Source organism: Arachis duranensis, chromosome 1, assembly GCF_000817695.3.
Source record: "Arachis duranensis cultivar V14167 chromosome 1, aradu.V14167.gnm2.J7QH, whole genome shotgun sequence".
Taxonomy (NCBI): Eukaryota; Viridiplantae; Streptophyta; class Magnoliopsida; order Fabales; family Fabaceae; genus Arachis; species Arachis duranensis.
In genome coordinates, this window is record NC_029772.3 from 5,075,638 (window position 1) to 5,100,079 (window position 24,442).

Consider the following 24,442-nt stretch of genomic DNA (forward strand, 5'->3'; position numbering starts at 1 on the left):
ATGACCTTGTCAAACGTCCGATGCAAAATTCCGGTCAACTCCTCGGACTTAGATGCAAATTCGCATATATTGTGCGACCGAAACACCAGTTCGTCGAATCTCTTACTTCTCGGCTCCAATAGAGGCTCATCTTGGCTGCTCTTGATGTGTGTATGCGTCCTCTTTATATTCTTGCTCCAGTGTTCCAGTATGTATTTCGGGGCCACGTTATCCACTCGCTCAAAGCTTAGTACACTTTGGGAATGACGTCATAATATGCCCCTTGACTCGAACAGCAAGCACTGGCACTTTACCTCTCTTGATATTGCATCGTAGGTGACAACAAACTTGTTGAATGTGGAGTAGGAAACCTGCTCTATGACTTTGTATGTTGTGAAACCTAGAGTGGAATGCATTGATCTTGTGATACATTTCTCTTTACCTCTGAATTGAGCTTGAACTTCCCTGAACTTCTCATGGGTATACACATGCTAAAATCGTGCCTCTATTGCTGATTTTGTTGCGCACGGTATCACAGTGTGAAAATTTACAGCATCAAATTCTCTCTTTTCTTGCTCTCTACTTGCTAGGCAATTGTCGTATTACTTCACAAATTATCTCAAGGAGCTGTTGCGTGTAATGAACTTGTTGAAAAATGAATGCATGCTCTCACTCCTTTATGTTCTTCTTATTCCGGCCCAGAAATAGTGATCCAAGTAAACTGGAATCCATATATACCGATCCTCATACAGCTCTGCATAATAAACCAAACCGATAAGGTGTGGTGAACCGAAACCAGTTCATGTTTTGAAAAAAAAAAGTATGGACATGAAAATAATTCGAATTGAAACCTCGGTTACCTGACAACCACTTGTTGCCTTCGAGGCCAAACTTTGTGATGAAATCATTTCAGTTTCTATCAAATGCGTCTTTTGTATACGAGTTCCAAACAACATGGTTCATATCTTGATTAATTTCGTCATGTCGCTTGTAACCATTTAGTTTGTTTGGGATCTTCTTCATGATATGCCAGATGCCCCACTGGTGAATTGTTGTTGGCATGCATACCTCAATGGCCCTTTGAATCGATGCGCATTGGTCGGTAAGAATGCCTTTTGGTGCCTTTCCTCCCATGCAACGGAGCCAACACTCGAATATCCATTTGAATGATTGGATGTCCTCATTTTTCATCAGTGCACATTTGAGAAGTGTCGACTGACCGTGGTGATTCACGCCCACAAAAGAACCTAAAACCAAATTGTACCTGCATAAATACACACCCAGACCGTGGTGAACCGAAAGATGTACATTCAACGAACATAAAACTATTTGCGACTGAATGGAATACCTGTTTGTTTTGTAGGTAGTGTCGAATGAAACCACGTCTCCAAAATACTCACATGCGGCCCTGCTTCTTACGTCGGTCCAGAATGCATGTTTAATGCAATTATCGTCTTTGAGGTTGAGCTCAAAGAAGAAATTTTGGTTCTTCTCTTTCATTCTTAGTAGGTACTTCCCAAATTCTTTGGCATCGTCTTGTTCAGAAATATTCCGTACTTCCCTTGTGATGTAATTTCTCACATCTTTTTCTATAAAACTTAATTCACAGTGACTGCCAGCTGCTGCCACAAATGATTGGTAAGTTCTGCTCGGTCTGATTCCGACTTCTTCATTGATTTCAATAGTGCGACGCACGAACATGTTAAGCTCCCTGTGTTCTTTAAGCATCTCTGCCCGGTCTGGATAGCAAGGATGTGAGTGATTCAAAATAACTTTGAAATTGTCTAAAGACAAACATCTTTCATTATGTGTATGTAAATCCTGGGCGATTTAACCCAGCTGAAGGGTTTGTTTTCAAACTTGGAGATATCTTGGATTTCCACCTCCCCTCTCTAGTGCATACGATTAGTTGATTCTTAATATTGTCTTCGTTCTGAGTCGTGTTCCTTATTTTCATAGAAAAATAGGCAAGTTTGGAATAATATTTATAGAACTTTCCAGCTTCTTCTAGTGTCTTGAAAATCATTCCCACCTTTAGGACAAATTTTTTATCCATAATATAGCTGGTCTGCATGGTGAACCGAAAGCTTTATTATGGTCAAACAATTATGTAGAGCTCAGTGAACAAAACAGAATATATTCCTCTAATTTGTTTACAGACTCCTTTCTGCATATCGAACCGAACGCATGCTCATGATGAACAACTCTATAATACTTACCGAACCAAAAGGTTACTCACAGTAAACGAAGGATAATCCCTTATACAAAACCAAATTCGAAACAACTCTGTCTAGAATTTAGATATTATCAATTCAATTAAATTCAGATTCAGATCACCTCCATTTATTCAATTCAATTAAAAAAAGTTAGCAACTGGATTCAATTGAATTCGATTCAAAATTCAATAATCCAAACCTCATCAAATTGATGCGTTTAGGAAGAATAATCGAAATCGCACTTATTCAACTGATTTGAAGTTGATTCATTCATTGTTTCAATTCAGAAGTCCAGATCGAAGAAGAAAACGAAGAAGAAGAAGAACGACAAACTAATTACGTCGAAGTCAATCCAGATCCCGAACAAGGAATTTTAGAGTAAATACCCTCTCCGGACCCTGTCCTTTTTGAAAATTGACTACACGCCGCCTAACGTTCATAAAATATCAAATCGGCCCCTATCCATATACTCCGTGATACCAATTAGGCCTTCCGTTGGTTTATCCATTCAAAGTCATCGAAAAAATGCTGAGGTGTAACGTGCAGCCCGTGACGTGGAGTTGGATCATCATACGTGGAATGCTTTGTGGACATTTGGACAATTAAGCCCCTGCACACTCAGCAAAGCGACGTCGTTTTGCCCAGAATCCCTTTTGCTCGTTTAGGGTGAAATCCCATTTTCCCTCCTTTCTAAACCCTAACACTAGTGCCTCAAGCATGAGCGATCCAGAGCAATCTTCAACCTCTAACATACGCCATGTCTAGAGGAAGACTATGGTGGGTTCGAGTAGCGATGCAAGTGAGGGTAAGAAGGCCAAGTTCTAGCACCCTAAATGCAAGTGTGGCACGTATGCAATCATGCAAGAGTTTGGGACAGCCAAGATCATCGTGCAGGATTGAAAGAAACCACTTCCAGGAATCATTATTCTCAGCTTCGACTACAGCAAATGCTATCACAAAGAAACTATTATTGGCGTCCTGCTCCACAACTGACAAAAGATGGCCACCGAAATACCCTTTTAAAAAGCATCCATCCAATCCGATCAGAAGGCGACAGCCCGCTTTGAAGCCTTTCTTGCAAGCATCCAGTGAAATGTACAACCTATTGAACAGTGGACGACCATTCGATTGAGGAATTACATCAATCATCCCAGTGGAACCTGGATTGCTTCTGTGAATTTCATTTAAGTAGTCATGTAGCTTTTCATATTGTTCTCGATCCTTTCCAATTGTTTGCTCTCTAACAGCTTTTAAAGCTCTGTAAATCATCCTATAATGTATATGGACATTATGTTCTGTTTAATGTGCTCGAGTGCCTCTTTCGGGGTCATTAGAGGTTGAGTTACCAACCTTTTTACCAATTTACTTGTCATCCAAGCTCTATCAGCCATGTTACTGCTCAAATTCCTGCCACAGTTGTGCTCTCCAATGAATGTCTTGATTTGAAAACTTAAAGACTCTCACTATTATGAGAGCAAAACACCAGCCATAGACAACCTTCCTCAGCACACCTTGCTCTAATCCTCTTGGGCTCATTCTTCAAATACATCAGCTCTTTACCTTCATAGACAAAATAGTCCTTAAGTGCTTGCTTGAATATTGCCATGGTCTCAAAGTGTTGTCCAACCTAAAACTGAACCTCACCAATCTCTGCATTCTCATTGAAGTTAGGATATCTTGCCTTATGCTCCTCATCTGAACTGGATACTGGAGAGTTAAATGCCTCATACTCATATTGATATGGCTTATCTATGTCTGAGTCCAATTTCTCAGCCACTGGATCTAAATTGGGCTTATCCTTTGCCTCATCATTTGGGTCAACCTCAGCTGGCCCATTACCTTGTTTTCCACTAGGCCCACTGTTTGGCACATTGTCTGCTTCTTGTTGGGATAAAACATGTTTTCTTTTTCTTCCAACATACATTTTTGCCTTCTTCTTCTTAGTCCTAGGAGACATGTCATTATCATCAAATCTACCAAGTGGCACATTCTTCTTCTGTTTAGGTGTTTGTTGCTTAACACCCTTCTCTTTCTCTTTACATTAACTTCCTCATCGCTACTACTTCTATCAGATTCGAATCCAGGTGGAGGGGATTTGTAAGGTTTGTCTTCAGTTGTCTCATATCTGTCATCGGAAGAAGATGAATCAACTTCAACAACATCTGGCCCATATACAGGTTGACTAACATCATGCTCTAAATAAATAACCAGCAAATCCGACTCCACATTCTCCATCTTTTTATCACACATTTCATTAATCTCCTTATCTCCTTTGAGAATATGTAACCCAGACTCTAAATCAGGGGCACTGCCATCATACCAATACATCTGTTTGTAGCTTGTATACCCTAAACCCTTGAACATTTCCTCCAAATCCTTGAAATTAACATAATCTATGTCTAATGGAAGAAATGTCTCAACACTTCCGTCGTGATAGTATAATACACCATCTTTATCCCGTTCAAACTAACCCCCATGATGAAAAATAGGGACTATTTCATATGACATCTATTAGAACAACAATGTGCAATAATTAGAACTTAATTAACTACTTGCATCAGGCCTCAATCGTTAACAAAATAACATTTTAGAACATGCATGGGATGATCACTAAGCCAAATCATCATTAACAAAAACCACATTCAGCAAAAAAAATTTGGAGCAATACAAGCTAACGAAGCTGCAAGATCAGATAGCGACACTAACCTTAGTAGCACCATCAGTTCCTCCGTCTGCAGCACCGTCAATACCTCCTTATTGGAAGTCTCTGTCAGCTTGCTTGGAGGAAAATATTTCATTCTCTTATGTTTTCTTCGTAATTTTGAGTAGAGAACGAGGGTGATGTATGATAACTTAAGTGTGCACAAGGGGGAGAATGGGATTTCACCCTAAACGAGCAAAAGGGCTTCTGGGCAAAACGATGTCGCTTTGCTGAGTGTGCAGGGGCTTAATTGTCCAAATGCCCATAGAGCATTCCACGTATGATGATCCAACTCCACGTCATGGGCTGCACGTTACACCACAACATTTTCCGACGACTTTGAACCGATAAACCGATGGAAGGGATAATTGGTATCACGGAGTATATGGATAGGGGCCGATTTGATATTTTATAAACGTTAGGGGGCGTGTAGTCAATTTTCAAAAAGTATAGGGGTTGGAGAGGGTATTTACTCGGAATTTTATTAGGTTGAAGAAGAAGAAAAAGAAGAAGAGGAAGAAGAAGAAGAACGAAAACGCGAGAAGAAAAAAAGGTTTAAGTTGAGGAAGATTTATCACGCAGAAAATATTTACGTTATATACGTTATATGAGGCGCATGTATAACAAATGATTGTGGAGAGAGAGAACGCGCGTGTAGAGGAACTTACTTAGATAACATCCATGTATTTTTTACATGAATTTAGAGCTTTTCTAAAATTATATTTAATATTTAGGGCAAAAAATAGAAATAATCCAAGGGAGGAGTTAATTTACGTGAATCAGCCAATAAGAAAATTGTTTCATCAATCAACCAAAGGGCATTTATATATAATTCGAACTAGCAAAGTTCGATTTATATTTGCATATATTCGAACCGATTTGGTTCGAACTATGACCTTATAATTCGAACTAAAGGAGTTACAATTATACTTCTCAAGTAATTCGAACCAGGGAGGTTCGAATTACATCCATGCACGTAATTTAACGTAATTCGAACCAAGTAGGTTTGAATTACACAAACTATATTTCGAATCAGGCTGGTTTGAATTAGTGAGGACCAGACCTGTATATATATGGTGTGAACGTGAGTTGCTCTCATTAGAGGGGGTAAGATGGCTAGTGAGGAGAGTTTCGTAGTGTTGGTTCACCACAGAGGATCCATTAAGAGGAAAACTCGTTCCGGTGTGAAGTTCACTGATAAGGATCCTCTCTGTATTATTGTCAAGCCTACGACGAGGTATGAGGACCTTGTTAGCTCTGTACTGCTGAAACTTGGTCTAGAAGGTGTGAAACGGGTTAAGAAGTTTTTCTATTGCATTCCAATCACGGTGCTCCAGGAAACCGTAATGTATGATTGTTTCACGGTCGGCAGTAATGAGGACTTGCAGGTCATGTTTCATTGTCGCCGGCAGTTTCCAGAGGTGAGGACCAGAACTGTTGGCAAAGTTGGTTGACGTGGTATCCAGCTCGGGGGGTTCGAACCGGAATACCACCACTTTAGCCACTGTAGCCGGTTCTAGCTCTAGACCTGCCATTGCTTCTTCCTCCGTCCCTGCGTACGAGCCACCCGTCCAACCTGTCGCCTCCCGTTCGTTCGCTGTTGATCTCAATGACAGTGTAGGCGACGAGGACAGAACAGGGGAATTTTGGTGGACCTCTTTATAGTGTGCTGCACCGGCTGGGGTTGGAGATGGATTGTTGGATGATCCAGAGGACGATGATGTCGAGCCGAATATGATTGTTGATGACAATGGCGATGATGTCGGAGCAAGTGAGCCTGCTGGGGCAGGCGGTGGTTCTAGCTCTGGCACACAGCAGTACCCTCCACATTTTTCCTCTTTGGACTTGGATGCCATGAGGCAGGAGGTGGTTACTGGGCAGCTGGCTGGATTTGGCGCTAGAGATGGTGAAGGGTCTACAGGTCTGACAGAGTTTTAGGCTGGTCAGCAATTTCAGGATAAAGAAGAGGCCTTGTTAAGTGTGAAGACTTACAGCATCCGTCGAGGGGTACAGTACAAGGTCGTGGAGTGTGACTATCACCGTTATGTGGGCAAGTGTTTTGAGTTCGAGAATGGGTGCACATGGTTGATTCGGCTGAGTCTCCGACAGCACAAGGGCCTTTGGGAGGTCAAACGGTACAACGGACTGCATACGTGTTTCGCCACCTCCATCTCCAGCGACCACAGGAGTTTAGATTACCATGTGATATTGGCATTCATTATGCCAATGGTTAGGGCTGATGCATCTATCATCATCAAGGTTCTCCTAAATGCCACTGCCGCACATTTTGGGTTTAGGCCGACGTACAGGAGGGTCTGGTTGGTCAAGCAGAAGGCTGTTGCCCTCATCTATGGTGAGTGGGATGATTCGTACAACGAGCTCCCCAGGTGGGTGTTAGGAGTCCAGTTGACGATGTCTGGTACTGTTGCAGTCCTAAGGACGAGTACTGTTCGTGTCGGTGGATAGCTGGAAGAGTCTCAAGCTTTTTTTCACAGACTATTCTGGATGTTTCCACCATGTATCGAGGCATTCCGTCATTGCAAGCCCCTAGTTAGTATTGACGGCAGCCATCTCTATGGCAAGTATGGTGGAACGTTGCTTGTCGCGATTGCACAAGACGGAAACTCCAACATACTCCCTGTGGCATTCGCATTAGTCGAGGGTGAGAATGCTGAGTCGTTGTCCTTCTTTCTCTTCCACCTGCGTGAGCATGTGACACCGCAGCCGGGTCTGCTGGTTATATCGGACAGGCATAACGGCATCAAGGCCGCGCTTGAGGCTCCTGACGGAGGATGGTTACCTCCGTCTGCATACCAGGCATTCTGCATTTGACATGTAGCGGCAAATTTTGCCCTAACCTTCAAGGGCAAAGATGTAAGGAGGCTACTTGTGAATGCGGCGTACGCTAAGACCGAGGTCGAGTTCCATTATTGGTTTGATATTCTGAGGTCTGAAGACCTGGCGATGTGTAACTGGGCGAACCGGATTGAGTATTCATTGTGGACACAGCATTGTAATGAGGGGCGTAGATTCGGACACATGACGACGAATATCTCTGAGTATGTGAACTCAATCCTCAAGGGTGTCAGAAACCTTCCTGTGTGCTCGCTAGTGAAGGCAACATACGGAAGGTTGGCCGAATTATTTGTTCGCAAAGGGAGAGAGGCTGAAGCGCAGCTGGGAACCGGACAAAACAATTTAGTCATCACTTGGTGAAGTGTATAGAGGCCAACTTGAAGACGGCTAAGTGCTTCACGGTGACTTTGTACGATAGGGATAACTCCGAGTTCACCGTCGCAGAGACAACTCCGACTGGTTCTTTCTCACTGGGTAGCTATAGAGTCTCACTTGCATCTTAGACATGTGATTGCGGATACTTCCAGGCACTTCATTTCCCGTGTCTCCATGCACTGGCATGCTGTGCCTACTCACGGTTTGCATGGGAGCCTTACGTCCACCAGGTGTATCGTCTTAGTTTGATTTTCAGTGTGTATCGGATGGGTTTCACACTTCCCATTCCAGAAGGTTTCTGGCCACCATATAATGGGCCGACTGTCATCCCAGACCCGAATAAGAGGCGTGCGATAGAGGGTCGTCCGAGGTCCACTCGGATACGGACCAATATGGACGAGGCAGATCCGAACCGGCCAAAGAGATGTGGGCTTTGTCGGCAGCCCGGCCACACACGTCGGAGTTGCCCACAACTCGGAGGAGCAGAGCACACACGGGGACATGATTAGGTGTATTGCTAGCTTTGGTACTTTTGTTATTTCAATTTCGCGTTTAGATTCCACTATTATCGGTTTTCTTACTTGTAGTTGGTAAGTGATAGAATTTGTTAATGTTAGTGCGATGTACTGTGAATGGGATCTTAATTAATGAATATGTTTTGTTTCCGGAGTTTTAAATGAAATGTATGTTGAATGCACACCGGAATAAAAAACTCTACGAGTTAAATTAAGACATGATGCGAAAACTATGCTAGTAACAGAAATTTGTGTTTGGAACGAATTGTGAGTAATTCGAACCAGCCTAGTTCGAATTACTTGGTGAGTCTTTCTTCAGTGTAATTCGAACCAATTGAGTTCGAATTATGTTCCTGGTAGTTCGAATCGCATAGGTTCGAATTATTTTCAAGACGTGCTGCTCCACAATTCGAATTAAGTTGGTTCGAATTATATGTTAGGGTAGTTCGAACCAAGCTAGTTTAAATTACATAGAAACATGCTTTGGCTGATTTGTGATGTTATTTCCGGTTTAGCTTATTCACGTAATTTTTGCCCTAATATTTATGAATCTTAATATACATTTTTGTAAACCTTAGTTAGTCCCCACATTTGGTAAGATGCAAATCTATTTAAAATATAAAAGTTAAGCAGTTCAATACACGAGGCACAAAACAGTATTCCCCCCAATTTAGCATCATTCGTGGTGACGACACGTTGCAGCAAAGAACAGTGTTCCCTCCGGTGCGCCGAAGCGGGGATTTTCCCGCACAATTCCATTCTCAAAATCAAATTGCTCTCTTCCTTTTTATTTTTGGTGACTGAAAATTAAAAAACAACAAAAGAAAAGAAACTTAATTTTTTTCTTCATCTCACCACCCCCGCCACCCCCACATCCTCTGATCCTCCTCTTCCTTCTCATTTTTCTCTTCATGTCACCAACTGGAAATTGTGTTTCAAGTCACCAAGATTGGCTGGGCAGTCCCGTTCGTCAGAATAGAGCTGGAAGTTGCAAAGGTGGCAGCAAGAAAAAGCCTTGTGTCGAAGGAGAAAGAACTGAGTGAACCCAGGTAAAGAAGAAGTTTTAGCAGCAGAGACTATAGCACAAGCAACCAGTAGGGTCGAGATTGTAGCTGAAGATTTGAAGTTTATCTTAAAAGTCAGACTAAATGGGAAAGGAGATTTCGGAAGTCCAGAGAAGTAGGGCGACCCAGAGATGGAGGAAGCACGATGGGGAACAACGTGCCACCGCAGCAATAAACAGAGATTGGAGAAGTGTTGGAATCTGCTACACGTCATGCGCTTGAAAGCTGGAAAAGATCCTTGCATACTTCTTCTTCTTCCTCCAAATGCATACTGTTTCTACTGTTAATTATTTATTCCAAAGTGGGATTAACACTATTTGCCTTCAGGTTTCAATACTTTGTGTTCTTTTCTTTTGCTGACTTTTTCAAGTATTCATTTTTTTTGCAGTTTAGGGTTTCAGACATATTCAAACGAGTTGCAACTTAAAGTGTTGTCGGTAATGGTTCTATAATTCACGGGTAAGCATAGGATTCTTGAATAACTCAAGCGCCTCGATCATGACATCAAATTCCTTCGGGTTCTTTCTTTCTTTCTTATAATTTTGATTTGCTTACTAATAAAGTGGAATCTAATTTTGTTGCAAGCAAACTTCTTTGCAAATTCTGAATTGTCTGTTATCCGTCAAAATTTCTTGCCAAGCTTATTGCTATCCATTTTTCTTTTAAATTCGTTTCCTGTGTTTTCTTAAACTATGCAGGAAAAATTGAAAGAGCTTGAGAAAGCAGATAATGTGTATCATTTTATTATATCTCTGCCTTTTTTTTTGTTCTTGACCATTTTCCTTATCTTCCCTTAGGAGGAACAAGGTGTAGAACATCTCTTCAAACACTTGCAGGATTTTCCAGACAATACGTCACAGCAGTTTGATATTGTGTGCATTCTTTTTTTATTTCCTATCATACCTATTATTCATTTGTTTGTTTGAAGTCATTCATGTTTGATAAAGATATGTTTCCAATGAAAATTGTGAATCAAATAGGTATCTATTTAGAACCACCCCTATAGTGTTTTGACAAGTCCCAATTCAATTTCTAATTAGTTTGGCTGAGCTAATTACTGCTTCACATACTTGAATTTCATATGCTTTTTATTGCTCTGTAATACATTCCATTATCAGATATTAAAAGTTCTCATCGTTTCATCAAGTTATCTATTTATTTAAATTCTATTATTTTGGTGACTTTGTTTTAACTGATATTGTGCATGCTCTGTTTTCAGGTCTTTTATTTATTTAATTAATTTTGTTCATTGCAAGAGATCGTTAACTCTTCAAACCTCTATATTTAGGAGGATAGGTGGGAACATGGTAACTAACTTCATCCATTCTAATAAATCTCTTTCATCAAATCTATAATTGTCCTTTATTTATATATTTGGTCATTTATTTGTGTTTTGGCTTCTAAAGGTTCAAGTTGGAGGATAATCTTTGTACAAAGTTGGCAGTAAATTGAGTGAAAGTGAGTGTCTATTGCAGCCTCTGGGTTTTCAAAGTTATTTGAAACTTTTGGTTTGAGATTAATTTTGGTTTTAGTTGACTTCTACTTTTTATTTCTCAAATGGCACTAAAATTTGGGATAAGATCAGCAAAGGCAAAACATATCTTGATTTGGCAATAAATTTGGACACTATAACTATAGCCCTTCTTATGAGCGGCAAATTCATTATATATTCCTTTAATATCTTGATTGTAAATATCCTTCATTACACATTTCTATATTGACGAGGTAGAGGATACTAGCAGAGATAGAGATAATTGACAAAAAAAGGTCAATAAAATTTGTTATCATGTCTGTGTATTACAATTTTCTTTAAGATAGGTATCTTTTTAAAATGGAATTTTATCCAAAATGATTGTATATTCAAAAATATTAGAAAATACTAATTTTTTTATCTTACAATAAAATACATAACAAAAAATGAGCGAAAATAGAGAATAAAAATATCAGATAAAAAGAGATAATACTGATAATTTTTTATCAAGGATCTAATTCATTTAAATTAAGAAAAAACAACAGTAAATATGGAAGAATAATTTGTAACTGATGATGTTATTGCAACAATTGATGAACTCAAAGAACTTGAAATCCCACAATGTGGTTACTATTTTGTTTCATTGTTTATTTTTCATTAGTTGAAGTTAAGATGATGGCATTGATTGTTTCTAACCTTTTCTTCCTACTAGGTGCATCTTTGATTGGTTCATTTATCAAATAAAAAATTCTTGCTGCATTTTCTGTTCCTACTGGAAAGAATTCATGCAATATTTTGAAATACAAGAGTCTGATCTTGAAGTAATTTCAAGACCTTTGCTATTTTTTAGATTTCATTTGATATATATATTTTCTATTTAAGATGCATAATCTATTGAATTTGCATTTATGCATCATTAGGTAAGTACTTTAATTATTCTGTCTCTTTGATAGTGTGATTGCTTGAATTGGTGGCATGTTTTTTGACTATGATACCCAGATATTTATTTCATTTCATTTTGGATTTCGTATACACGATTAAAAAAAATCATTATTCCTTCTTTAAATTCGTGTTTATTATGCCACATCTGCCCCTAATGATGCTTTCTGTTTCTGATTGTGTGCATCAAAGTTACTGATTTCATCTGATTTCTTATTTATAGTAGTTCATTTGTGAAATTCTAAGGTGTGTTGACTGAAGATATGAGAGATATATCAAGGCATTTTTTCCCCTTCAATCATACTCCAAGTGTAATTAATAACCAAAATTTCTATTTTACAATTCATTCTATTTTAAGCAAGAACTGAGTTGTCACAATATCAAAACAAGAAAATTTTGATGCAGCTTTGTCTTTGGTGCATCTATTCTTTTATAATATTTATTTTATACATAAAAGAGAATTGTAATCTTACTTTAAATTACTTACATATATCATCTGTCTAGACTGATAATAAGGTAAGTGAGGTGATATAGAATTTAAAATAGTTAAATTATGTTATTCACCTAAGGTCCCGTACCATCCCATCTAAATTGAACATTGCTAATTGCCATTGTAACTGATGCAATTTTCAATTCTCATGGCTGCATTCAAGTTTTTTTTTTTACATTTTTGAACTTCTTAAAAATCAGTTTGTGTATTTATTTTTGTTTTGATTGGTGTCGAATGACTAATATGTGATTAATGACCCGGCTTTGTCAGGATGAGGCATAATTGGTCACGAACCTCATCTCGCACAACACATTTGATGAAAGAGGATGATCTTTAGTTGATAAATCCAATGGCTTCTTAAGGTATGTGCTTTTTTTATCTAGAGAATATTGGAGTCTAAAAAACAGGCAGATTAAAGTCCACGTGATGCTTCCAATGAGCTTTAGGTAAATATTGCAAGTTTGTTCTTTCTTTTTGTTTCTTCTTCTTACATTTAGTTTTTGTATTTTTAGGAATACACGCTGAAGCTCTATTCTTGATTATAGAAAAGTTCTCCGCAGCAATTAGTGCGTCCATCATTAATGTAATTAGAATGGAGACATCATTTGGAAGATATGGCATTCGAGATGTTTTTTGTTTAGTTTGTGTATAATTTTATATTTCATGAATTATGTTCTTTTGTTTCCAACTTACCAAGTGATTACAAGAAAGAGTATGTTAAACAACAATGTTGAAAGAATGGAGTTAATTTTGAGGGTGTTTGGAAGTTTTTAATAATTTAGAGTTTAATAAAATGTTTGAGAGAATTAAATTAATTATGGAGAGAATTCTTTGATTAGGAACTAAAAGAATATAATTGAAATAGAACATGTAGTGTGTGTTTGAAATAATTATTTTGTCTTTTAACTATTACCACTAATTCTTTAGTGAGGATAATTTTGGTAATATCATAGCTCATGAGAATATAATTGAAAATTAGACCACTTTTTGTGTGATTTGATTTAAACCGAATCATGAAAATTGAATTCTTATTAGAAATCAAATTTGCGTTACTTTTTACTATTTAAGTATAAAAATGAATTCTAACACTAAATGAATTGAAATCACAATGATATTATTCGTATTATCACTGTAATTACAAACAACACTAGAATAATATAATATTGAGATGATACTCAATTTCATCCTTGAATTTATATGCGATTCTCAATTTAGCTCCTAAAGTTTTAATTGTTTCTATTTAGTCTCCAAACTTTGTGAACATAACTCATGTTAGTCTTTGAAATAATTTTTAACGTACAAACGTTAACGGACGGATGCCGCACTAAACTTTGTAAAATGATGTCGTCTTGGTTTTGCTACTCAAATAACCCAAAAACAACATATTAAATGATGTTTATTAAAATTTTACGTAACAAAATAAGTAATACGATGCCGTTTTTGAGCTATTTAAATGTCAAAACCAAAACTGCATCATTTTACAAGTTTTAACGTGACATGTGATAGTCTACAAAAGCGCTCTATTAATGTTTTTATACTAAAAATAGTCTCATAGATTAATATGAGACACGTTTATAAATTTCGGGGACTAAATATAGACAATTGAAACCTCAGGTATTAAATTGAGACTCACGTGTCAAAGACCAAATTGAATATTATCTCTATAATATTCTTCATGTCTTTTTTTTTAATTGAAATGATCACAAGTTATTTTGAATTTTACAAATACTTTAAAAATAATAAAGATGACCGTTTCTTTTTTACACTAAATAAAATAACCAACAATTCTTTATACTCAAGTCGATCTAATGCTACAATGAATAAAGAGTAAAGTCTAAAGAAGCGATTTTTTTTCTCGAAATATCTATGCTACAATGAATGCGGAATTTTGTGGTGTGGTTTGCGTCAGTATCTTAAGAGTATCTATTATTTCACTCTCTATATAAACCCTCTATCCTTCATCACACTCACTCGCTCACTCACTCACTCTTCTCTATTCCGTTCCAGATAACACCCAACCCTACCCTTCCCAATCCACCCAGCTTTTCCTTCAAGGTTCTCTCTCCCTCTCTCCCCAATACATTTTCATTCTTTTTTGACATAGTTCGATTGTAAATAGATTGATTTTTGTAATTGATTGTTGTTAGGTTTTAAAAAAGGTGAATTAAAGATGAATTTTTTGTGCTTAATGTTTGTGCATGATTGGATCGTGTAAAATTATCACCTCAGATAATATGGTGTGCTGTATGGTAATGGATTTTTCTCACTTAAAAAAAAAAATCCATCTTCATCGTTGTAGGACCCATTGTGGTCCAAATTTAAAAATGAATCGTAAAAATCTAAGCTTGTCATGTTCGAAGAGGATTTTTTAATTGAGAGAATATACTTTGTGTCCTTTATTATTTACTGAACCCTTAATAATTTCTTTTATTTTTTTTAAATGATTCTTTCTGGTTATGAGATTTTTTGATATCTCTCATGATGGCTTCTGTGGTTGTCATAAATATCTTTGCATGTACAAAAGAATGTTTCCATTGAGCATGATGTGCTTGAAATTGTTCCGGAATGGGACTTTTGTTATTGTTTATTAATTTTTATGTAAACCTCTTTGGAAAACATGAGATTTTGGTATTTGGTTAACTAATAAACTTCTGTGCTTGACTCATATCTGTTTGTTTATGCTTTTATTTTAAGGAAAAATAATTTTAATTAAAAGTAGATGGATAAAAATTTTGAATAGTTGGATAAGTTTTAACTTTTTGTGACATTTGATATTAATTTTTTTTTGGCTCAGATTCATTTTTCACATTGCTAACTTGGAGGTTCTGAAGTTCATGAATATGTAGTTAATTAGATAAGCAATTTGTGAATGTCAAAATTTTACATAATTTGATTCTTTTAACAGGGAATCTCTCCATATATGAGTATACAGATATATTCTGACATTATACATGCATGCTGCTTGCTGTTTAACTGAAAATTAACCTTTCAAACATTGAAATTTTATATTTCTGCAGTGAGATGGCATCCTTGCATGCCAATGTGACATCAGTTGTTTGCAAAAGTGGCAACAATGCTTCTCAACCGAAGTTCCCAAGTACTACATTTTTGCCTGGGTTTGATGTAGCTGGATGCATTTCAAGTGCTTGGAAGAAGGAACTTGTCCCTTCTTACGTGGCTTCGATACCTAGAGCAACATTAACATTTGATCCTCAAACAACCAATTCGGACAAAACCAAACAAAAGAAGCACACCGTTGACCCTGCTTCCCCCGATTTTCAGCCTCTTCCTTCCTTTGAACAGTGCTTTCCTAAGAGCACGAAAGAATACAGGTCTGACTTGTTTTCTCCTTTAAAAAGTTATGCAACCAATGCGATTCGCTTTCAGATAATATATGGCTTTCCAACCCATTGTTGATAATCTGAATAAGCACACAGCATATTCTTGGATAGCTCATTCTATTACCAATGTTTACAGGGAAGTCATTCATGAAGGAACTAGTCATGTGCTCAGAGTTCCATTTCGACGAGTTCACCTCTCTGGGGATGAAGGACACTTTGATAACTATGATACAAGCGGTCCCCAAAATATAAGCCCAAGTATTGGTATGGCAATCAAGCATGTTGTTATTTTTCTTTGCCAATGGAAACCAGCACATTTTTCTTATGCATAATGTTGGGATAACAAGGACTATAATTCCTTTCATGCATATGTTCTATGATATAATCATTGATGTCATCACCAGCTTTGAGGAAAATCATAAGTACAATTAGTCCTGTCTTTTCTTCGATCACTTCTTTTCTGCTAGCTTTTATAGGTGCTTAACTGAGATTACTTGAACTACATCTTCCTCTTTGAAACTTATTTTGATTGAATTTCATTAACAGGTCATGTATATGATATATAATCTCGTTCCCAGATGTTTTTACTTGTCCTTTTATAAATTATTGTTTTAACGTCAGTTTATGCTTATCTTTGCTTTCTCCAATTTGTTACTATTATCGACATGTGATCGACTAATTAAGGCTAAGTTTCAAAGAATTGCAAATTTCTGCACTAACATGTATCTTGGTTATGCTGTGTTTTTGAAATCTGAGGTTATACATTACACCTAGCCAGATTAGCATTTTTTTGTATATATTTATTTAACTTATTATTGTCATTGAAGAATCTAATTTTTGATTGCCTATACGCGTACACTAAGCCATTAGAAAATACATTCATTTACTTCATTCCCTTTCATGGATAAATTAGGACTCCCCAAGTTGCGCGCACAGTGGGTTGATAGGAGAGAGAAACTTGGTACACCAAGATTCACTCAAATGTACTATGCTAAGCAAGGGATCATTACTGAGGAGATGCTTTATTGTGCCACTCGTGAGAAGCTTGACCCGGAGTTTGTGAGGTCAGAAGTTGCTCGTGGACGAGCTATCATCCCGTCCAACAAGAAGCACTTGGAGTTGGAGCCTATGATAGTTGGAAGAAATTTCTTGGTGAAGGTAAATGCAAACATTGGAAATTCTGCAGTTGCTAGCTCTATCGAAGAGGAAGTTTACAAGGTTCAGTGGGCAACTATGTGGGGAGCCGACACAGTCATGGACCTCTCAACAGGTCGCCATATCCATGAAACTCGTGAGTGGATCTTGCGCAACTCCCCCGTGCCAGTTGGGACCGTACCTATTTATCAAGCACTTGAAAAAGTTAACGGCATTGCTGAAAACCTTAGCTGGGAGGTTTTCAGGGATACACTGATTGAACAAGCCGAGCAGGGTGTTGATTACTTCACTATCCATGCTGGTGTTCTACTTAGGTACATTCCCTTAACAGCGAAACGCATGACAGGAATAGTTTCCAGAGGAGGATCCATTCATGCAAAGTGGTGCCTTGCTTATCACAAAGAGAATTTTGCTTATGAGCATTGGGACGAAATACTTGACATCTGCAATCAGTATGATATAGCACTATCCATTGGTGATGGGCTAAGACCTGGCTCCATATATGATGCGAATGACACCGCTCAATTTGCTGAGCTCTTGACGCAAGGAGAACTGACACGTAGAGCATGGGAAAAGGATGTTCAGGTGATAAAATCATAAAACTTTCTTGATATGCACGTACTAATGTTCTGATAAATTAATAGCCTGTGAAGTAACTTACTCCTTAGCTTCAATTTTGTATTGACTCTAAATATTATTTGGGCTACATGGCGACCTTATCTATTTCATATGATCTTAAGAAACCAGTGCATTGAATTACTTTACAGGTGATGAATGAAGGACCTGGACATATTCCAATGCACAAGATTCCTGAAAACATGCAGAAGCAGCTAGAATGGTGTAATGAAGCACCCTTCTATACTCTTGGTCCACTAACAACTGATATTGCCCCTGGTTATGATCACATTACCTCTGCTATTGGTGCTGCCAATATCGGGGCACTTGGTACAGCTCTTCTTTGCTATGTAACTCCAAAAGAACATCTCGGTCTACCAAATCGTGATGATGTGAAGACCGGAGTTATATCTTACAAGATAGCTGCTCATGCTGCTGACTTAGCAAAGGGTCATCCACATGCTCAAGCATGGGATGATGCACTGAGTAAGGCAAGATTTGAATTCCGATGGATGGATCAGTTTGCTTTGTCTTTGGATCCAATGACGGCCATGTCCTTCCATGATGAAACATTGCCATCTGAAGGCGCAAAGGTAGCCCATTTCTGCTCTATGTGTGGCCCCAAATTCTGCTCTATGAAGATAACCGAGGATGTCAGGAAGTATGCTGAGCAACATGGCTATGGCGACGCCGAGGAGGCTTTGAAGCGTGGAATGGATGCTATGAGTGCTGAATTTCTAGCTGCCAAGAAAACTATCAGTGGGGAGCAGCATGGTGAAGCTGGTGGAGAGATTTACTTGCCAGCAACATACCTAAATTCCAAAGAGAGGTGAATTTATCCCCGAACATTTTCATCACTTAAGTTCCAATTAATAAGCTTATGTTTGAGCATTATGTGAAAAAGGCTTTCTGTGCAATACACACTATTTGAGTTTTTAACCAAATTGACCTAACTATAAAATATTTTATATTTATATTAATCATCTTATACCCTTTTTAGTAATGTTATCATATAAAAGCAGCTTTTTTTCATACATCCCAAATACAACAGATTATCTTAAAACAACTTATCTGCTGAAGTATCCAAACATAAATTTATTGTTACATATAGCTATTTTGAGGCCTCATCAAGTGGGAGCCTCATGCATCGATTTGCTTTGTGGCTTGTGCAGTGCCTCATTTTTTCTCAAGATGTACTTATTTTACTTTTATCATATATTACAGGACTATATAAATGAAGCAGATCAATGGTAGAATTGGCTACACAACCGGCCTTATCTATAAGGATAGTGTGAAACATTTTCAAGCTGGCTGTAGGAGAATAATACAAAGTTCAGTTTGTTGATAACATCTTAGAACTCCTATCTTCAACTTTACTTTTGTTGTGAATTATCCAATTGTCAGGAATAAATTGTGTACTAGTATTTTGTTTGGTATCATCTTTTTATCTTTCTGGGAAACTTTATTAATACCCAAGATGCACCAGGGGTGCCTGAATCTGCATGAGCACTGGCTATTATTAAAGCTAGGATGCTAGCAGATCAGGCTGAGATAGTCCCTTTGAACCTGATCAGGGTGATGCCTGCGTAGGGAGCGTGCATTTTTCTCTTTCTTTTTTTGTATGCTTCTGCAGGGAGTGTGCCTTATATACAATGGTTTGGACTTAAGCCAATCCTGGTAAGCAGATTCAGTTTGTTGGCCATGTTAATTTCTAAGGGTTTGAAACTTTTTAAACTGGAAAATATAATACAAAGATCTGAAGTTATTAGTTTGTTAATATAGAGCTAAGATAAGAAAATATATCTTATAACCTTTACTCTTCCTGCTAATCATGTATTTTAGAATAGAATGAATTTTTTGGGCATCCAAAGTTGGTGTACATTTGACATCATCAAGATTTAAGAGGTGAAAAATAAAAGTTTAGTATTGGAATGGGGTCATATCGATTTCTAAGGGTATTGGAGTGTGGTAATATAGACTGCAGGGTTACATACATCTCATGGTGGTATTATAACGTAGCGTTTATTTTGAGGTATTGGGACGGAGACTGGGAGACTAAGACTCAGTATCATGTTTGTTGGATCAGAGATTAATACTAAAATTTTAGTCTTTGTCACCCAAATTTCATTATTTTAGTATCTCTAAACAGTGGAGACAAAGGGGACTGAAATTTTTGGGAACGGAGATTGAAACTTTAATAACATTTTATACCTAAAATACTTTCATTTCAATTAATTAATTTCAACTTTACCTTTTGTGTAAATTAAATTAAAGTTTCATTCTTATTTCAGTCTGTCTCCCACTTTACACCAAACAATACTGAGATTTATTTCAGTCTCTGTCTCTCAGTTTCAACCTCTCAGTCTTTGTCTCTTTTTCAAACGCTGCCTGAGGGTGGTAGGGTTAATTCCCTTGCTTGTCTTAGCTCTACCTGTTTATAGGACTCAAAAGGCCTCCATTAAGGTGTCACTCTAGGGGTCTCCTGAAGATTTGGTATTGTATTAGGATTAAGGAATTGATTAATTGAAGGTGCAGTTTGAGGATGAAATTGCAATATTGGGTCAGGATTGGAGGTTGGATTCCCAAAGATTTGGGACTGTGCTAGGGTTATGGGATCGCGGATGTGATTGGGCTGGGACTTGGATCTGTGTGCGAATTTACTTCTAAAGAACTTTACATTGTATTTTATTCCTTGGAATTCGAAAATGTGCAAATCAGTCATTTAAACTTTTATAAACATGTGTTTTAACTAAAACAAATGTATTATGCCTTGTTGAACTTTGTTTTTTGTGTGAATTGCCTCTCTAAAATTTCCTAAATTGTACAACTTTGATACGCCATGTTCTGTTAAAAATGTCTTTTTATTGTTAACAATGAATGGAAAAGATTATCATATCAATATATTTGATTTGCAGATTTGGGAAAGTTTAGGTAGTTGATTTGCACAGTTTTCGAATTTTTCAGAAGTGCACATGGTGTAAAAATCAAAGTGGTGAATTCCAATTATCCATAAAACTAACAACTATCTTACATTATACATTCAAATTCTCAAAAATGTGTTATTACCAATTGTGGGACCCACATAGGTGTTTCTATTCTTGGATTATGAAAGTGTTGTGAACAATTACCAACATGGTCATTTAGTCAATGAGTGATAGTGCATCCGAAACAGGAAGCAAACCCAGCAAGAAAAGCAACAGTATCTACTCATATTAGCTTTTACTTTTCACACATTACTTAAAAAAAATGCCACTTTTTCTAACCTCCTTAACCCACCCTTTTGGCACATGCCCTTGTATCCTTAGAAACAAGCTCTATAGTAACCAAAGATACTCACATGATAAACACAAATGTATGAACTTGTTTCATTCCTCACTCAAGCACACTTCAAGACCTTCTCTCATTTTCACAGTTCAAACCTTTTTCAACAACTGTGCTTCTCTGGGTCTTACCTGCATTTCTTTCAAAATCACCTCACATATATAAAAATCTTGATGATTAGTACCCAAAATTAAAGTTATATGAAACACAATGAATCACACAGGCTACTACTTTGAGAACAGAAGCTTGTCCTTGAGGAACAACTCTAGGAGGACTAAACCAGCTAGAATTCGACGCGAGCCGAGATGCATCTTTGGGATTTGTTGGCGTTCGGAGTTCTCTCCCATTGAGTTTCTTAAGGGTGTTGCTGAAAGATTGACAAGGGCTATGTGCTGTGGTTCTGTCAGTAGACGACGACCCCTGAACAAAGGGTTGTCGACGTCTGTAGGAAAATCGAAGCTGACGGCGGCATCATCTGTTGATTATTATAGGGCAGCTGCAGTTGAAGACTGCATTGAGTTCATCCACACTTCGTTCTCAAGATCAAATTCTTTAACCGCCGCACCAACTCCTTCCAGGGATGAATTTATGCATGCTTTCTTGAGAAACTTTGAATCACAGAATGTGTGAAGCTATTAACCTGTTCTTGCTGCTGTGTGTGTCTACCTTTTGAATGTGTTTAGTTTCACAAAAACGATGGTGCCATCTGATGATTACTATGTTGGATATGTATGGTTGTATTTTGTGTTTGTATCAGCAGAACTAGCTGTGTAGTATTTTGATGGGATTCGAAGTTCTAAACCTTTGACACTGCTTTTGTTTGTATATGTATGGTTGTATATGAATGCGTTTATTATTTATTATTTTTTTTTTTAAATATAGATAAACTTCTTATCAATTTGAAAGCCAACTTTTATATGCTTAATCAACTATACAATAACAAGTTAAGTTTGTTCTATTAGGTTGATGCGATAATATTTCACAGCAAATCATGCTTAAATCAACTGTAGTAAACTGTAACCATGACCACATATAAACATCACAGTATTGTGGAATATTTAATCTGATAATGGGAGGATGCTAGAGATTGCAACTATTTATTTATTTAAGTCCACAGCTAGGCTAATAGATCTTAAACTGACATTTTCTTAAGCAAAAATCTCTTTATTTTCTCAAGTGTATCACTAACATTGCATAGACCAACAACATCACTTGCTAGCTAGCTAATTGTATGATTTAGTAAATCTCATTTGACAATGAATCTCATTTTGGGTGGTCATCTGCAAATTGAAAATGAAAATGAAATTGTGGATATCTTACATAATAACTGGTTTCAAACTATTTATTAATTTTTTTTATCTTCATCTATTGGGACTTGGGAGTACTAATTTATTTTTTTAATTATTTTTAAATAAAGAAAATTTTTGAATTTTTTTCTTTGATATATATATTTCAATTTTTATTGATGAATAAATTACCATTTGTATCCAATAAAGATACAGACGGCGACAAATGTACTCATATAAGAATAAAACGACAATTGTAACCATGGAAGATGGCCTCCGTGTGCTAAGAGTACCGGACGTTGGTTACGTAATTGGTCCGTTAGGGTACTCTTGGATACGGAAGCCATCTTCTGTGGTTATAATTGTCGTTTTATTCTTATATGGATACATTTGTAGTGTCTGGATCTTTTATGAGTATATATAGTAATTTATTCTTCATTTATTCATTTAAGTATTAAAAAGATAATTAAGATGATGAATTTGCTCTATTACAAACTGAAATTTGCATATGTCAAACTATATATATCACATAAATTCAAGTTAAGTGCCAAGATAAGTAAACCAAATTATCAAATTGGCCTAAAGACTTCAAACAATCCAAATTGTTGAAAACAGAATGTACCTGGCAATTCTAACTGATCCAAAAATGAATCCATTTGTTCTGTAAATACAAATGACCAATAAGAGCAAAAAAAGGACACACAGCATAAAAATATTCCATAATGGTCAAGAGAATTTAACATAACCTTTAAACAAGGTAAATTATATAGCAATGGAAATTAAAATGCTTAATCTTTTTTCTTTTTTTCAATTAATTTTCAGTTCTTAGCAAACAAGCCTCCAAATCCACCATTCTTCTTCTTCTGCGGCACGGCGACGGAGTTCCTGCGGCCGCCATTAGTGGTTCCTCCGCCACTCTTGTCCTCAACCTTCTTGAGAATTGGATCAGTTTCAAGAAGCTGATCTTCCTTCTGCAAATTGCCAAGGATCCAATCAAGCAAACCCTTCTCTTCTTTGTTGCCACCAGAAGCACCTTTTGCTGCTGTTGCTGCAAAGACTCTACCTGTTGCTGGTGCAAATGACATGATCACTGAAGCCATTGATGAATTTTGATAGAAATGGAAAATGGGGTGGTTGGAAATTATGGAAAGTTTGGTTTTTTGGATAGTGGCAATGATAATATTGTATGTGTTTGTGGTTGGTTGTGAAGGTCAATTTGGACCGTTGGATTGGATTTTGAATGGTTGAGATGGGAGTTGTGTGTTTATGTGGCACGAGTTCTCCACAAGTGTCTTATCTTCATTATATTTCTACTTTCTTTTTTTTTCTTTTTAAATAAAAAGCAAAACATTTTTGGCGAGTTGATGAGAAATTTTAACGAGATTTCTCAAATGTCATATATGCATGGTGTTGGTGACTAATAAAAAAATGTTAATTAAAATAAGAGTTTTCTCATTTTTTGTAGTGTAGATAAATAAGGAGTGAGTTATATATTAAATTTATTTTTTTTACTTGAAGATAATTAGTAATAAGTGTTTTCAGGATGTTTATTAAAGATATTAATACGATAAATCACATATATAAATAATTTTTCATTCACTATTACACCATTATCCTAAGTTGATTTTTGTTACGTATATATTTTATAAAAATCATTCTGATTTACTATTCGTTTTGAGAATGATTTTTATAAGATATATGTTGTTACGGTGGGTAACCGGAGATTAATACGACGGATGGCGTTTGGCGGCCTAAGTGTATGATGGAGGAGAACTCCGGAAGGGTCCGCAACTCGGGAGGCTCCGTCCGACTTGTGCTCGCGCGTGAATGGGGGGTGGTACCTGCAAAGACACTCCGATGCTTAAGTTAGCAAGAGTGTGAGCAGGTCTAGAGAGTATTGGACTTAGAGATACCTGAGGGGTGTCAGTGTATTTATAGTGGTGAGCCAATAACCACCGTTGGTGTAGTGCCGTATCTTTAGGGTGGTAACCGTCCCTATTATCTTGGGGAGGTTAAGATATGGCTTTAAGAGGCGGTTAGAGAGATTTTAGGGGCGGTTACTCATTTGAATGAGTGTTGATCTGCCAGCTAATCTCACATCCGACCTCTTCAGACCAA

At 37.2% G+C, this 24,442-nt stretch overlaps 3 protein-coding genes across 7 annotated transcripts; 2 read left to right on the forward strand and 1 right to left on the reverse strand.

Annotated features, from left to right (window-relative positions):
• The first annotated feature begins 6,008 nt into the window (after positions 1 to 6,008).
• On the forward strand, positions 6,009 to 7,362 carry LOC107472365 (uncharacterized). The gene is made up of 3 exons (XM_016091910.1): positions 6,009 to 6,341; positions 6,562 to 6,762; positions 6,853 to 7,362. Exons 1-3 carry the CDS (start codon positions 6,009 to 6,011, stop codon positions 7,360 to 7,362), a joined length of 1,044 nt encoding a protein of 347 aa, XP_015947396.1.
• A 7,132-nt stretch (positions 7,363 to 14,494) lies between these two features.
• On the forward strand, positions 14,495 to 21,915 carry LOC107493286 (phosphomethylpyrimidine synthase, chloroplastic). Of its 5 annotated transcripts, XM_052256823.1 has the most exons (8): positions 14,495 to 14,661; positions 15,624 to 15,938; positions 16,084 to 16,211; positions 16,861 to 17,687; positions 17,870 to 18,546; positions 18,942 to 19,048; positions 19,204 to 19,394; positions 21,262 to 21,915. In XM_052256823.1, the coding sequence occupies exons 2-6, from the start codon at positions 15,628 to 15,630 to the stop codon at positions 18,949 to 18,951; spliced, it is 1,953 nt and encodes a 650-aa protein (XP_052112783.1). In that variant the 5' UTR covers positions 14,495 to 14,661; positions 15,624 to 15,627; the 3' UTR covers positions 18,952 to 19,048; positions 19,204 to 19,394; positions 21,262 to 21,915. The 5 variants fall into 5 exon arrangements, with proteins under 5 accessions (XP_052112783.1, XP_052112579.1, XP_052112237.1 ...); XM_052256619.1 differs by having other exon boundaries at positions 18,942 to 19,394; positions 20,633 to 21,915; XM_052256277.1 differs by having other exon boundaries at positions 18,942 to 19,394.
• Positions 21,916 to 23,005: 1,090 nt separating this feature from the next.
• Positions 23,006 to 23,491, reverse strand: LOC107493202 (uncharacterized). The gene has a single exon (XM_016114326.3). The coding sequence runs from the start codon at positions 23,422 to 23,424 to the stop codon at positions 23,143 to 23,145; it is 282 nt and encodes a 93-aa protein (XP_015969812.1). The 5' UTR covers positions 23,425 to 23,491; the 3' UTR covers positions 23,006 to 23,142.
• Between the last annotated feature and the right edge of the window lie 951 nt (positions 23,492 to 24,442).